General features: G+C 37.5%; 1 protein-coding gene across 1 annotated transcript in view; it reads left to right on the plus strand.

Moving 5' to 3' along the window:
* Positions 1 to 14,111, plus strand: part of ZNF81 (zinc finger protein 81) — a 36,294-nt gene extending 22,183 nt beyond the window's left edge. Inside the window, 1 exon segment of the mRNA XM_035711767.2 lies at positions 3,404 to 14,111. Coding sequence (XP_035567660.1) covers positions 3,404 to 5,112 — 1,709 coding nt within the window. The 3' untranslated portion in view covers positions 5,113 to 14,111.
* The last annotated feature ends 1,730 nt before the right edge of the window (positions 14,112 to 15,841 follow it).

Consider the following 15,841-nt stretch of genomic DNA (forward strand, 5'->3'; position numbering starts at 1 on the left):
GTTGTATCTGTTTGTGATCCTGGGGTCCTGGGATCAAGTCCTGAATCGGGCTCCCCACAGGGAGCCTACTTCTCCCTCTGCCTGTGTCTCTGCCTCTCTCTGTGTGTCTCTTATGAAAAAATAAATAAAATCTTTAAAAAATAATAAAAATAAATAAATAAAATTGTATCTGTACAGTTCCTTAATTCATGCTTTCCTCAAATTTTCACCTTGCCTTTAATGCCTACCATATATGAAGTTTATCTCTGCATCTAGGATCTTTATCTTGTGTTCTGCCTAAAGTAATAGACGCTTTAATTTTGTTTCATTTAAAGTTATCATCTATCCCATGGAATGGCAAATTCATTGCTCTTCTCCATTTCTCTTCCTCTATCTCTCAGATACTTCTGCCCCTAGTAATTTTGAAAGTCCCTGAAAACAAGAGCCTCTATCTTATTTTCATTATTTGAACACTAAGCATGAAGGAAATACTTAGCACTATTAACTAATTGAGTTTGTGGGGGATAAGATCTTAAGAGTTTTTTGCTATATTTCAGAGTGTTTTTAAAAACTTGACTGAGAGGTTTCAATTGGACATAGATTATAATTGGAAAGTAAAAATAATGAAAAGTCATACAAATATTAAAAAAACAAATATTAAAAGTTTACTGCTTGTGTATTGTGTTTCTATTATAACAGAAATCTATTAAAATGATTGGCAAAATGAATAGCACAGAAGGTGTCTGCTTTTGAAATTTAGGGGAAAAAAGTCTCAGTAGCAATATGATCAGATTAATTTTCAAAGTAAAAGACTCAAAAATGCTTAATGAAGCATGAATACCTTTTAAGGGGCACAAAAAAGGCACAAAAGAAAATGCTAAGCAGGCTAAATGGAGGAAGAGGGCATGAATGTGTCTTTTGATTTAAGAATAAACGGGACTTTTGGAGTGGTAAATAGAATGCAAGCTTGCACACACAGCTGTTATCTAGACTGTTGACTCTCCATTTATATACTGTTCATTGAATCTGTGGGCTCAGGAAAGGTGTAGAGGAGCTTATTTTTGCAGGAGCAGATTTTTCTTTGGCTCCCCGCCCCCCCCCCCCCCCCCCCCCGCAGGAGCAGATTTTTTACAATGAAAATTGGTACTGGTGATCTAAACATTGTCTGATACATGAGGGGTTTAGAAGTTAACTTAATTATCCATAAGTTATACTTTCTCTATATATTTATAAGTTAAAGTGAAAAGCAGAACCACTTTTGAAGCCATGCCTAGGAATCCAGTTCTTAATATCTACAGAATAAATTAAAGCCAAGTGCATGAGAATAAAAATGCAACTTAAAAATAAGAGGATGAGATTTTGGATGGGATATGTATCTAGAATACAATATCAAAGTGACCAACAGGGGAAAACTGGATTTGATGACTCAGAACATTCTATCTCACATCTCTTGCTAATGAAATAATGTGTAATTTCTCCACTTTAAAATTATCGAGAATCTAATACACCTCATGCATTATGCTGGTAATGGAAATAATCTGTGATCCCCACTCTGGATGAAAATAGTATATTAATTAAAACTTATTTGCAGTAATAAGGAGATTATAAGATGGTGACTTAAATGCTAAAGAATTTTACTTCTCTCTTATATAAAGTTTCTAATATCACAGCCTTTGGAACACTTCGTTGCTCATGTTTATTCCAGATTCTGGGTTCCTTCCATTAACATAACCCCACCATCTCTTTGGGGTTGTGTGTGTGTGTGTGTGTGTGTGTGTGTGTGTGTGTGGCATCTGCATATTTGTATCTGTGTTACTGCCAAATCCAGCAAGAAGGTAGAAGAGGGTGTAGAGAAAACATGCCTGCTGTCTCCATGCTCTGGCTTGAAAATGGCACCCATCATTTTCTCTCACATTCTGTTGATGATAACATTGTCATGTGGCCATACCAGTTTTCAGAGGAGGCTGAGAGATGTTATATGACTAGGCAGCTATATGCCTGGCTACTACTCTGTTAATACAAAAGGATGGTGGAACAGATTCTAGTGGACAGCTTTTAGTCTACCACAGATACCTTGTTTTTTCTCTGATTTCATGCTACTTTATTAAATATAAATATTTTCAGGTCCAAGAAAACAATTGTACCTAGATGGAGAGTTGGAGTATAAATAGCTATTTATTGTTTGTATAGGTCAGGATGGCTATGACTACAGTATTTTCCTATAGACATGAATAAATTAGTTTTTTCTTGGTTTTATTGAGATATAATTGACATATATCACTGTATACGTTTAAGGTGTACTCATAGTGGCTTAACTTAAATACATTGTGAAATGATTACCACAAGAAGCTTAGTTACAGGGACACCTGGGTGGCTAAGCTGTTGAGCCTCTGCCTTTGGCTCAGGGCGTGATCCCAGGTAATGGGATCAAGTCCCACATCAGGCTCCCCATGGGGAGCCTGCTTCTCCTTCTGCCTATGTCTCTGCTTCTCTCTGTGTGTCTCTCGTGAATAAATGAATAAAATCTTTTAAAAAAGGAGAAGCTTAGTTATAGTCCATCTCATAAAGATACCAAAAAAAGAAAAAGTGTTTTTTTCTTTGTAATGAGAACTTTTAGAATCTACTCTGTTAGCAAATTAAATTGGTTGTTTGATCGCATTAATTTGGTATTGCTGCTAACAAGTAAAAAGGAACAAGATTAATGAGGATTTAGAATCAAAGGCTAATGAGAACTTAGACTGAATCATCCCCTCCAAACCTACTCTCTCCACAGATATTCTCCCTCAAAACCTTTGTCTTTTTAATCTTCAGTCTATGTTATATCCAAGCCTCCAACCAAAATAGAACTAGATTGCTTATGTTGAACTCCAGCCTTCAACACTTAATAACTATGTTTTAGGGCAAATTATATAAATAATTATTCTGAGCTTCACTTTCCTTATCTATAATAGGTGGATTAATAATAGAAAATACCTCAAAGGGTCTTTGAAAGGATTGAGTGTGTGTGTGTGTGTGTGTATTAGAGTAATACCTGGAACATCATAAATGTTATGCAGGAACTTGGCACACTGTATGTGCTATATGTGTTTTTCTTGTCATCACTGAGGTCATCATCATCATATTTACCAGTTTCCCTGTATTCAATTTTGATTAGCTTATGTGTACCTTTTATTTTTTTTTTAATTTTTATTTATTTATGATAGTCACAGAGAGAGAGAGAGAGGCAGAGACACAGGCAGAGGGAGAAGCAGGCTCCATGCACCGGGAGCCCGATGTGGGACTCGATCCTGGGTCTCCAGGATCACGCCCTGGGCCAAAGGCAGGCGCCAAACCGCTGCGCCACCCAGGGATCCCCTTATGTGTACCTTTTAATCCTCTGTTATCTATTCTTTGTGTCAATTTTACTTTTTCTTTCTCTTTTTAGATGGGAGGTTTGGGATTAAGACCCCACAAAAAAGAATTTCTGGAAAAGCTTCATTTCATAATGAAATGGACGGTGAAGATACAAGAGACGATTCATTGTATTCCATTTTAGAAGAACTGTGGCAAGATTCTGAACAGATAGAAAGATATCAGGAAAAACAGAGTAAACCTCTGAGTCATTCTGCTTTCATCAATAAGAAAGTATTGAATACAGAGTGGGATTTTGAAAATAAGGACCATGGAAAATTTATTCATCCAAGCCCAAATCGTATTCCTTCACAGAAAAGACCCCAGAAATGTGACTCATTTGGAAAGAGTTTTAGGCATAATTTAGACTTACATATTCCTAGTAAAAACAATGCAACAAAGAACTTTGATAAAAATATGGGGCATGGTCACGTTTTCACACAGGGCTCTTCTTATACTAACCATGAAAATACTCGTACAGGAGTACAATTCTGTGAAAGTGATCAGTGTGGAAAAGTCCTCAGTCTCAAACAAGCATTCAGTCACAATCTGAAATTTCCTGTTGGGGAGAAGGCAAATATGTGTACTGATTTTGGGAAGATCTTCACCCAGAAGTCACACCTCTTTGCACCTCAGAGAATCCATACTATGGAAAAACCTCATGAACTTAGCAAATGTGTAAATGTGTTTACACAGAAGCCACTACTCAGTATATATCTGAGAGTTCATAGAGATGAAAAACTATATATATGTCCTGAATGTGGGAAGGCTTTCATCCAGAATTCAGAATTAATCATGCATAAGAAAACTCATACTAGAGAAAAACCCTATAAATGCAATGAATGTGGAAAATCATTTTTCCAGGTGTCCTCTCTACTTAGACATCAGACAACTCACACTGGAGAAAAACTCTATGAATGCAGTGAATGTGGGAAAGGCTTCTCCCTGAACTCAGCCCTCAATGTACATCAGAAAATTCACACTGGAGAGAGACAACACAAATGTGGTGAGTGTGGGAAAGCCTTTACCCAAAAATCAACGCTCAGGATGCATCAGAGAATTCATACAGGAGAGAGATCTTACATATGTACTGAATGTGGGCAGGCCTTCATCCAAAAAGCACACTTGATTGCCCATCAAAGAATTCATACTGGAGAGAAGCCTTATGAATGCAGTGACTGTGGGAAATCTTTCCCTTCTAAGTCACAACTCCAGATGCATAAGCGAATTCACACAGGAGAAAAACCCTATATATGCACTGAATGTGGGAAGGCCTTTACCAACAGGTCAAATCTCAATACTCACCAGAAATCTCATACTGGAGAAAAGTCTTACATATGTGCCGAATGTGGAAAGGCCTTCACTGACAGGTCAAATTTCAATAAACACCAAACAATTCATACTGGAGAGAAACCCTATGTTTGTGGTGATTGTGGGAGGGCCTTCATCCAGAAGTCAGAGTTAATTACACATCAGAGAATTCATACTACAGAGAAGCCTTATAAATGTCCTGAGTGTGAGAAATCTTTCTCCAAGAAACCACATCTCAAAGTACATCAGCGAATTCACACAGGAGAGAAACCATACATGTGTGCAGAATGTGGGAAGGCGTTCACTGACAGGTCAAATTTCAATAAACACCAGACAATCCATACTGGAGATAAACCCTATAAATGCAGTGACTGTGGAAAGGGCTTCACTCAGAAATCAGTTCTGAGTATGCATCGCAATATCCATGCATGAAAGTACCCGTTTCTTAAAAATGAGAAAGCCTTATCCCAGAAGTCAGGTCTTAGTGTATATTATAAAGTCCATCCAAGACAGATCCTATATGAATACACTGCATGATAAAAAGCATTCATCAGGCTCTCTTACCTGACATGAGAAAAATTATTCAAAAGAGATCCTCTCAAAATGCACAGAATAAAAGGGACTTTTCATATTTACATGCCTCACAAAAGATAATAGAACTCATACTGGAAAAAATGCTGTCAGTTTGATGCATTAGGAAAACCTTTCCTGTAGAAAGTATTATAAGGCAAATTGTTATCAAATTCTTTATAAATGGAGTGAGCAAAAGTATATAAATGACAGTCCTGTGTACTGTGTTATATTAAGCAATTTAAAGTGGCAACAAAATGAAAGAACAGAAGAATGTATTTGATGTGTAGACCAACTCTCAGTTCTGTAGGGTGTTTGTGGCAGAAGACATTGCACCACAGGAGGGATAATTGAATTGAAATTATTGTTTTGAATTTAATATAATTGTGTCTGTCAAATATCTTTCCACAGTTTTAAAGCCATTATGGTTTCATATATACACACACATCTACAAATACAATCTTACTTTAATACATAACTCTAATCCTATTATTCATACTGGTTTCCACAACATTGTTTATCTTTTTTTCATTGTGCTACAATGCAAAAGAGCCACAGACCTCTCCCAACCTTTTATGCATACCCCTTTGAAATGTTACTTTTTTTTCTTTTATTAAGAGGTAGAGCTCTCTCTATTCCTTGACCCTGAGCTTGGCCATGTGATTTGCTTTGGCCAATGTACATTAGCAAAGAGATTCAAGAAGCTGGAGAGAAGTGTGTCTTGAGGCTTGTCTTCCCTTGCTGCTCTTTCTGAGATCTTCATGTGAAGAAACTCAAGAGTGCTCTGCTGGAGGATGAGAAACCACATGTAAAAGAGATAAGCCAGCACAGATGAGGCCTCTTAGATCAACTTCCAGACATGAGAGTGAGACCGTCCTCAACCTCCAGCCCCAACCAAACTGGCCCACACCAAAAGAGCCATACCAGTTACCCCAGCCAACCTGGAGAATCATGACTTAAATAAAATGATAATTGTTTTAAGCTACTGCTTTGGGTAGTTTGTTGCACAGAAAATGCTAAGTAATACCTAAAAGTGTATACTTGTGTGTGTGGGGGGGTATTATACAAAACATAAGACATGTGGCATTAGCTTTGGGCCTGGGTGGCAGATGGAAACTGGAAACAATGAGGAAAACTGTTAAGAAAGGCTGGAAAAGATGGCAGCTCATGTTTTTTACTAAGGAAAGAATAGCAAAATAGTCACCATGCTCTGTGAGAAGATAGAGAATATACCAAATGAACTTGTGGATCTGGCTAAGGATATCTCCAACAGAATGTTGGAAATACCAATTTGCTTCTAAAAAGCCGCATATGGCAAGGTACCAAAGGAGAGATGAACTACAGAAATAACTGTACCATTTACAAGCAGAGAATTAAAAAGAAATACAAAAAAGCCAGGACTTGCTGGGTTGGAAAATAACTATTCCTCACACCCTCCAGTCTCTCCATTCATCAGAATATTCTCAAGGTGAAAAATGGTCTCAGGTTAGAGATCAAATCATGGATGCGGCTCTAAGACCCTTTGTTAAAATGTGTGAAATATTTAAGTTGGTGTTTGGGAGACTCTCTCAGCTAAACCAAATGGTTTCTAAAAACTTCATGACACTGTCTGTCCAGCACCCTGATACATTGCTGATGTAGAGAGGGGCCTGTCTTAAAAAGAATTGTTAATGTGGCATTTGGGGCATGGAGTAAATACAAATGAGATTCACAAACACCTATAAAGTTTCTAATAGAGTTTTACTACCTCCAAGTTGGACTTAAAGGAATTGAAACAGTCCAAAATGAAAAGCAGCCTTGGACTACCTTCTCTAACGTCTATGAACATGAAGCAAGCAGAGAAAGTTACTCAGCTGCCGTTTCTTATGGGAAAAGACAGATGTCTCAAAGAGAAAACCCAAGAACAATATATTAAAATGGACTGGGAAGCTGTTCCCAGATAGAACTGTGACCCAATCCAGAAACATCTGCCCCTGGAGTGGGCAGGGGAAACCTGACAACATTAGCTCTGTGGGATTTCAGAATTGTTATGGAACAGTGATTAACATGTGCCTCTTATTCTTCCCTTCTTTTAAATGAGGGTATCTACTGCAGTTCACCAATCCTTATGTCACCATTGTGTGTGTGTGTGTGTGTGTGTGTTGAATGTGTGTGTGGGGGGGTGGTGATAGTCATATAACTTGTCATTTAGCTCACAGGTCTCTGGATCAAGAAACTGAGAAATTACACCCAATTTCTGCTTCAGCCACATCTGAACCTTGATGCAGGTTCAGACTCGAGGTCCTGGATTTGAGCCTGATGCCAATTTGGGATGAGAAGTTTGGAGGTCTTGGAATGAGGGTGAACATATTTTTGCATGGTGTGGTAATATAAATAATTAATGACCAGAAAATAGATTGTGTTAGATAGAAAAATGTTACAAATTTCTACCATCCCTCTATGTGTGTCCCTTTTCAATCTTTATTTTGCTTTGTGTTTCAGTTGGAATAATTTCTGTTAACCTATCTTCAGGTTCATGGATTTTGACCCCTACCCTGTTCAATCTGTTTAACCCCTACTTCTGTTAGGTCTACTGATGAACCCATTAAAGGCATTCTTCATCTCAGTTATGTTTTGTTTATTTCTAGTACTCCATTTGACTCTTCAGGTTTTCATTTTTCTGATGAAATTCGCCATCTGTTCATACCTGTTGTTCACATTTCCCACCATCCTCCCTAACATATTAATCATTGTTAATTTAAATTCCCTATTTGATAGTACTAACAACTGGGTCAGCTGAGTCTGGATTTTTTTTATTATTCTGTCTCTTTACAGTGGACTGTTTTTTCTTTCTGTTTTGCATCTAATAATTTTTGGCCAAATTTCAGATGTTGTATGTAGGAGAGTAGAAACTGAGGTAAATAATATTTATTCCTGGACATAGTTATGACGGCTCTTCTTATAAATCATTAAGGAGGGAGGGGGTGAGTTCATCTAGTCAGAATTTGGTCTGGGTTTAGGTTTTGTTGCTGCTATGGTATCTTCATTGTACCATAGATGTCAAATTTCTCAAGTATTACCTTGGGCTTAGAGCAGGCAATGGTTTTCAAGATAATTTTTCTCAATATTCTTATACCACACTTGCCTTTAGGCCTTTCCTGTGTGCCTGCAACTCAGGGAAGATCTCTCTCTATGCCCTTGTCTCTCTCTTAGTAGTAGACTGCTGTTATTACTTGGTTCTTGGTGACCAGATGAGTAGGGGGTCAGGAGTTGTCCTGGGCCAACCTCACTTTTAGACAGGCCTTATATCCCTAGGTCTTCAGGGTGGGGGTTTTTCAGTGATCTTGCTCCTCCCCATTGGTATAAGGTCTTTAATGGTTTCAACTCAGGATGATTAACTGCCCTTCCCCCATGAATGGAAGTTGTTTTTTTTTCCTTTTCCCTTTTCTCTAGCCACAATGGATCTGCACCTGTGTCCTGGAGGCAACTGGGTTTACATCACTTCCCCCAGTGGCTTAAGGCTTTTGCTCTGTAAGGCAGTAGGGTCCCACTGGGGCTTTGTGCCATTTCTTTATCTGCAGCTGTCCCCTTGCAGGCCTACATCACTGAGAGAGGCTTTCTCCTGTCTCTTTCCCTACCCCTATTATTTCTTGTAAGCATCCAGTGGAGGTATGTAGAAAAGAGCCTGCAAGTGAAGGCCAACTACTCTTAGGTTTCCAGCTCTCAGGTGTTCTCTATTTTCGTACTATCTCACACTCAGCCTTTAGAACTTCATTAAACTTCATGCTGAAATCTTAATGCTGGTATAGTGGACCCATCTTCCTTCTTGCTTTGCCACAAGTGACCCAGTGACAACTTCCTGTTGAGGATTGAAGCAGTTGTCTTATGTATCAAGCTAATTGGTTGCTTTGTGATCATAGTTCTCTGATAAGTTCAAAAATTATGATTTTGTAGATTACCCATTTTTTTTATTACAAGAATGGGACCTATGCTCTTTCCAGATATCTACATCCTGGGCAGAAGCCAGGAATCTAGATTGTCTCCTTTAGACCACTAACATCAGAATATATGCTCCCCTTTCAATGTGACTCTTCTACTTCATCCATCAAGAGATAGAGTCCACTTCTCTAACCCTTAAAACTAGGTTTGGCCAGGGGCACCTGGGTGGCTCTGTCTGGTTTTTGTTTTTTGTTCCCTCCTCCCTTTTTTTTAGCCCCCGCTCTGTTAAGTGGCTGCCTTCAGCTTGGGTAATGATCTCAGGGTCTTGAGATCAAGCCCCTCATTGGGCTCCCTGCTCAGTGGGGAGTCTGCTTCCACCTCTTCCTCTGCTGCCCCCTGCTTGTGCTCTCTTGCTCGCACTCTTTGTCTCCCTCAAGTAAATAAATAAAATCCTAAAAAAAATACTGGGTTTGGCCATTTCTTTGGCCAATGGAACATTAGCAAATATGATACAAGCAGATCTTTGAGAAGTGCTTGCACATTGAGGTTTGCCCACTTTTGCTCCTCTTTGGAATCCTAAGGACAAGTGTGAAAAGGCCTGGGCTGTGCTATTAGATAATGGCAGACTTCATGGAGCAGTGATGGAATAGAGATGAACCATCCCAATTGAGGTTCCCTACACCAACCAGATTTTCATCTGCCAGACATGCAAATGAAGCTATACTAGCCATCCAACCCTGTTAAAGCCCATTGTGGTCAGTAGCATCTGAGATGACCCTGCATGATCCCCATTTCTTGGTATCCACACCCTTTGTATAATCCTCTTCTCAAGCTTGAGCTGGATTTGGTGAATTTGGTTCTAATAAATAGAATGAATTAATGAGATGTCACTTCCAAGGTTAGGTTACAGAGAAACTGTGGCATCCCTTTTGGGTACTCTCTCAGATGCCTCACCCTAGGGGAGGCCAGCTGCCATCTCATGAGGCAGATCTATGGAGAGACCCAAGTGAATAAGTTTGGTTGCATATCCTCCCAGTCTAGCCTTTGTATGAGACCATAGCCCTAAATAACAGCTTGGCTGCAACCTTATGAAGACCTTCAACCAGATACACCCTTCTGAACCTCACCTGAATTCCTGACCCACAGGAACTGTGAGAGAATAAATATTTGTTGTTTTAAGCTGCTAAATTTTAGGCAACTTGTTACATAGTAATAGATTAGTAACACACTGGCCTGGGCTAGAAAAGCTCTGCCTTCCATCCCACCCATCCCAGACAACTGGTAGAATCATGAATTAAGTATTGTTTGTTTTAAGTGCTAAATTTTGGGTGGCTTGTAACCCAGAAAAAGCTAACTAATATATTTATTATTTATTGAATTTCCTCCTCCACTATTCATCTCCAACAGATAACCAGTACTAATCAACTACTATGAACACTTTAATGTTTTAATCTGTGGTCTTAATTATATATATAGACATATATGTTCCCATGTTATAATCAGATAGAAGCTATATATGGATTGTTTTCTTCCTTGATTTTCTTTTTTTAAAGATTTTATTGGGATCCCTGGGTGGCACAGCGGTTTGGTGCCTGCCTTTGGCCCAGGGCGCAATCCTGGAGACCCGGGATCGAATCCCACGTCGGGCTCCCGGTGCATGGAGCCTGCTTCTCCCTCTGCCTGTGTCTCTGCCTCTCTCTCTCTCTCTCTCTCTCTCTCTCTCTCTCTGTGACTATCATAAAATAAATAAAAATTTAAAAAAATTAAAAAAATAAAAATAAAAAAGATTTTATTTATTCGTGAGAGACACAGAAAGAGGCAGAGACATAGGGCGAAAGAGAGGCAGGCTCCATGCAGGAAGCCCGTTGTGGGACTTGATCCCAGGACTCCAGGATCACACCCTGGGCCGAAGGCAGATGCTCAACCGCTGAGCCACCCAGATGTTCCTCTTCCTTGATTTTCAAATACAGGATCATGTCATACAACTGTTTCTGCATCTTGCTTTATTACTCAACAAGAATTTTGTTGCATGATAGTTCATAGGGATGGATATACAATAATTTATTCAACCTTTTTCTTATTAAGATTTATATACACACCTTTTTATTTTTAAACTTTTTTGTCACAAGGAGCAATGTTGTTAAAAATATGAAAAGGTAGTTTTCATAGTGGTTAGGTAGATGGGCCCAGGAACCAGTCTGCTAAGGTTTTAATCCTGGCTCTACTAGTTACTGGCAATGTTTCCTTAGGCAGTTTAGTTAACCTTTTTGTCCTAATTTCTTCAGCTGTAAAGGATGTTCGCAGTAGTACCTACCTCACAGATTTGACATGAGAAGTATATTAGCTCAAAACAATAGAAATTGCTTGGTCTCACAGTTACGGAGGCCAGAAGTCTGAAATCAGGGTGTTACAGGGCCAGATTCCCTCTGAAAGCTCTAGGAAATGAACTGTTCCATGCCTCTCTTCCAAATTTCTGGTAGCTCCAAGGCATTCCTTGGCAAGTAGATGCATTATTCTAATCAAATGGCAGGATCTGAGAGCTCGTCTGTGGTATCTTAGTCTCATCTAGTTACCTGAAGAAAATTTATTCGGTAACTGGAAACACAGGCCTAGGACCAAGGTTTGTGCTACCAACATTTGAGGACCAGGTTAAGAGGGATTCATCTATAGAGGATAATGGGAAGAAGCAGCCAGAGAGGTAAAACTTACAGGTGAGCAAGAGGCTCAAAGAAGATAGTGTTGGAAACACTATGGAAGCAATGTCACAGTGGAAGAATTGTCCAGACTGGAGATCAATTCATATGAAGATGGAAAACTGATTCCTGGAATTTGTAACAAGGAGTTCACTGTTAACTTTGATGAATATTATTTTCAAAGTTAATTTAACTAAAGAAAAAAAACTGAGCAAATCTGAAGAAATTGCTGAACTTAGTATTGTTACTTCACTTCAAAACTTTTTCGATAGAAAAATACTAGATCATTTGGGCTGTATTACTCTGTTGTCTGGGCGCATATCAAAGAAATGCATTTTCAAGAATTCTATTTGACTCCAGGTTAGAGTTGGCCAGAAGTAGAGATTGCATGAGATTTGAGAGTTCAAAGTGAAGGAGCAATCATTATTCTACAAGTTTAATGTTAGATACAGTGAAGGACAGATGCAGAGGTACCCAGAAAGTTTTAATTTTTCCTTACTCGCTTCCATTCAGTATTCAGCCCTTCTTTGTATCTCCCAACACTGTTGACCACAGTGGTCAGGCCAACCACCAGATGCTTGGCTGAGGCCCACAAAGGCAACAGTTTTTCACAGACTTCTCTATAAGCTCTCCCTTGACAGTCTCACTTCAGCAGCTGGATGTGCCTGGCTTCTCAGATTTGCCTGCAAGCTGGGATTTACCTATCCATGCCAGCATTTCAAAAGGGCTGGATTAGTGACTTCTCTAATCTTCCATCTCCCCTTTCTATACCTTTACTTTCTTAGCTATTCCCACAATTGTGCATGGTCGAATTTATATAAAAATTACTTATTCCATAATAATTATAGTGAATCCACTTCCTTGATTGAACCCTGATTGATAAATTACTTCCTTTTCCTGAAAATTTGGTAAATATTGCTCTTTTAAAATTGAGTGATGCCATTGAGAAGTCTTAGACTAATCTCTCTTTTTTTCTTGTACCTTTCTGCCATATAATTTTTTATGCTCGAAGTTAAGGATCTTTAGAGACATATGCCTTGGTCTTGATTTTTGTGAATTAATTTTAGTTACAATGAGCTGTTGCAATCATGATTCAAGCTTTTCATTTCAGTGAAGTTTTATAAACTTTTTTTCTGATGCATTTTTTTTCTGATCCAGTTTTCTTCAAGGGCATCAATTATTGCATATATAATATGTCTTTGTCATCTCCATCCATTTCATACCAGTCGAATTTCATTTCATATCGTTATTCTTTATAGTTATGAGTGATTGTCTCTGGCCTTGTGTTCAAATATAGTTCTCCATGAATCTCTCATGTTTCTTATTGTCTGGACATCAACAGACAGTGTGCTCAGATTTATTTATATCCCTGGGCAATAAAGATAGAGAATGTTTTTTTCCCTGGAGAAATTCCCAGAAAAGATTTGCCTACATTCCAGTACAATAAATTTAATGTTTCTCTCTTTGAAGAGGAGGATGGGCAATAAAACAATATAGCAATATTATTTTTCCCAAATTTTAATTACACAAATTCCTAATCATGTAGAAATACTAAGAGAACAGTACAGTGAACACACATATAAGTTTTACCTTGATTCAACAATGTATATGTACATTTTTCCTAAAAAATTGATGGTAAGTTTATAGACATAGCATTATACTCATAAATACTTGAGCATCCATTTCATAAAAATAAGGACATTCTCCCATATAACTGGATTATCATTATCAACCTAATTCTATGATATTTTTTAGCCAACCTATTTTCAAATTTCTCCCATTGTCCTCAAATGTATTTTCCAGCTTTACTGAGGTATAATTAGCACACAGTAAATAGATTTTGATGAGTTATGTCATATATATGCACCTTTAAAACCATCATTACAAAAGAATAATGAACATTGTCATTACCCCCAGAAGTTTCATTATGCCCCTTGTCATCCAACTATCCCTCCCTACACCCTTCCCCTATCCACAGGCAACCATTGATCTGTTTTCAGTCATAGATTAGTTTCAATTTCTACAATTTTGTATAAATGGAATCATACAATAGGCACTCTTGTCTTCTTTCATTTAGCTAATTATTTTGTGATTTATTTGTGTTGCTATAGGTATCTATATTCATTTCCTTTTATTACTAAGTGGTATTTCATTGTATATATAATAACCAAATTTGTTTATCCATTCATGTGTTGATTAAAATGTATTGTTTCTATTACAAATAAAACTGATATGAACATTTATATGTAAGTCTTTGTGTGGACATAGCTTTCATTTATCTTGTATAAATATCTAGGAATGAATGATTTGGTCATATGGTGAGTGTATATTTAACTTTTTAAGAAACTGCTAAACTGTTTTCCAAAGTGGTGTACCAATTTTATATTCCCACCAGCAGTATGTAAGTGTTCCATTTGCTTCATATCTTTGCCCTCATTGGGTATGATTATTCCTATGAATTTTATCCATTTTAGTGGGAGTGAAGTGGTATCTCACTGTGGTTTTAAATGTACACTCTCCTAATAACTAATGCTGTTGAGAATCTTATGCTTTTCTGCCATCTATATATCATCTTGGTTGATGTTTCCCTTAAAATATTTTGCCCACTTTTAAATTGGGCTGTTTGTCTTGTTATTGAGTTGGAAAAGTCCTTTTTATATCCTAGAGATAAATCGTTTGTTAGATATATAATTTGCAGACATTTTCTTCCAGGTTTGCCATTTCATTCAAATAACAGAATAGCAAAAGTTTTTAATTTTAATAATTCCAATTCATTTATACTTTCTTTTATAGCTCATCCTTTTGAGTAATGATAAGAAATTTTTATAGAACTCAAGGTCACTAAGATTTTGTCTTATGCTTTCATATAGATATTTTATAATAATGACTCTTTTAGTTCTATCATCCATTTTGATTTAATTTTCTATATGGTCTTATTTAGGAAAAGATTTAAGTTAAATTCATTTTGTTTTGCATATGGCTGTTCAGTTGTTCAAGAACCATTTGTTGAAAAAGATTATTCTTTCTCCACTGAATTTCCTTCTCATCTCTGTAAAAGATCATTTGGCAGTATTTCTCAAAGTACTTCAGTTCTGTTTTTCTCTTTGTCTATCTTAATGCCAGTACCACTCCTGATATTGCATAGCTTCTGTATCACTATAGCATTACTGCATACTGTAGCTTCATAATAAGTCTGAAATCAGATAGTGTAACTCCTCCAACTTTATTCTTCTTGTCCACAGTTGTTTTGGCTATTCGAGCTCTTTTGAAATTCCATACGAATTTTAAAATCAGTTTATTGGTTACTGTAAAAAAGCCTGCTTGGGTTTTGATTGGAATTGAATTGAATCTATAGATCTATTTGGAAATAATTGACATTTTAACAATATTGAGCTTTCAGATCCATAAACAGGGTTTATTTAATTATAAATTTATATATATATATATATATATATATATATATATATATATATATATTCTCCACTCCATTTTTTTCCTTTTGATTAATTTTTAGTAAGTATGTCTTTTCCCATGATATATATTGTCTTTAGCCCTCCAGAGGCTGGCTAAGTTGATACCACGGCCCAAAACCCATACCATAAATTATATAGTTAGTATAAATTGTCCAGCATGGCTCAAGCCTTCAAGTAAACAGATTCTCTTATCAAACAAGACACTCCAAAGGCTTAGAGGTACTCCTAGGAGCCAGGGCAAATAGCCAAACCTTTCTTTGGGCAAGGTTAATCCTTTACTAAGCTTTTTCTATTCCAGGATCTAGTCTAGGATATCACATTCTTTTTATTTTTTTAAGATTTTATTTATTCATGAGAGACACAGAGAAAGAGAAGCAGAGAGAGAGAAAAAGAAGCAGGCTTTTATGTCCGGGAGCCTGATTCGGGACTCGATCCCAGGACTCTGGGATCAGGATCTGAGCCAAAGGCAGACACTCAACCACTGAGCCACCCAGGTACCTCTCACAT

Source organism: Canis lupus, chromosome X (genome assembly GCF_003254725.2).
Source record: "Canis lupus dingo isolate Sandy chromosome X, ASM325472v2, whole genome shotgun sequence".
Lineage (NCBI taxonomy): Eukaryota > Metazoa > Chordata > Mammalia > Carnivora > Canidae > Canis > Canis lupus.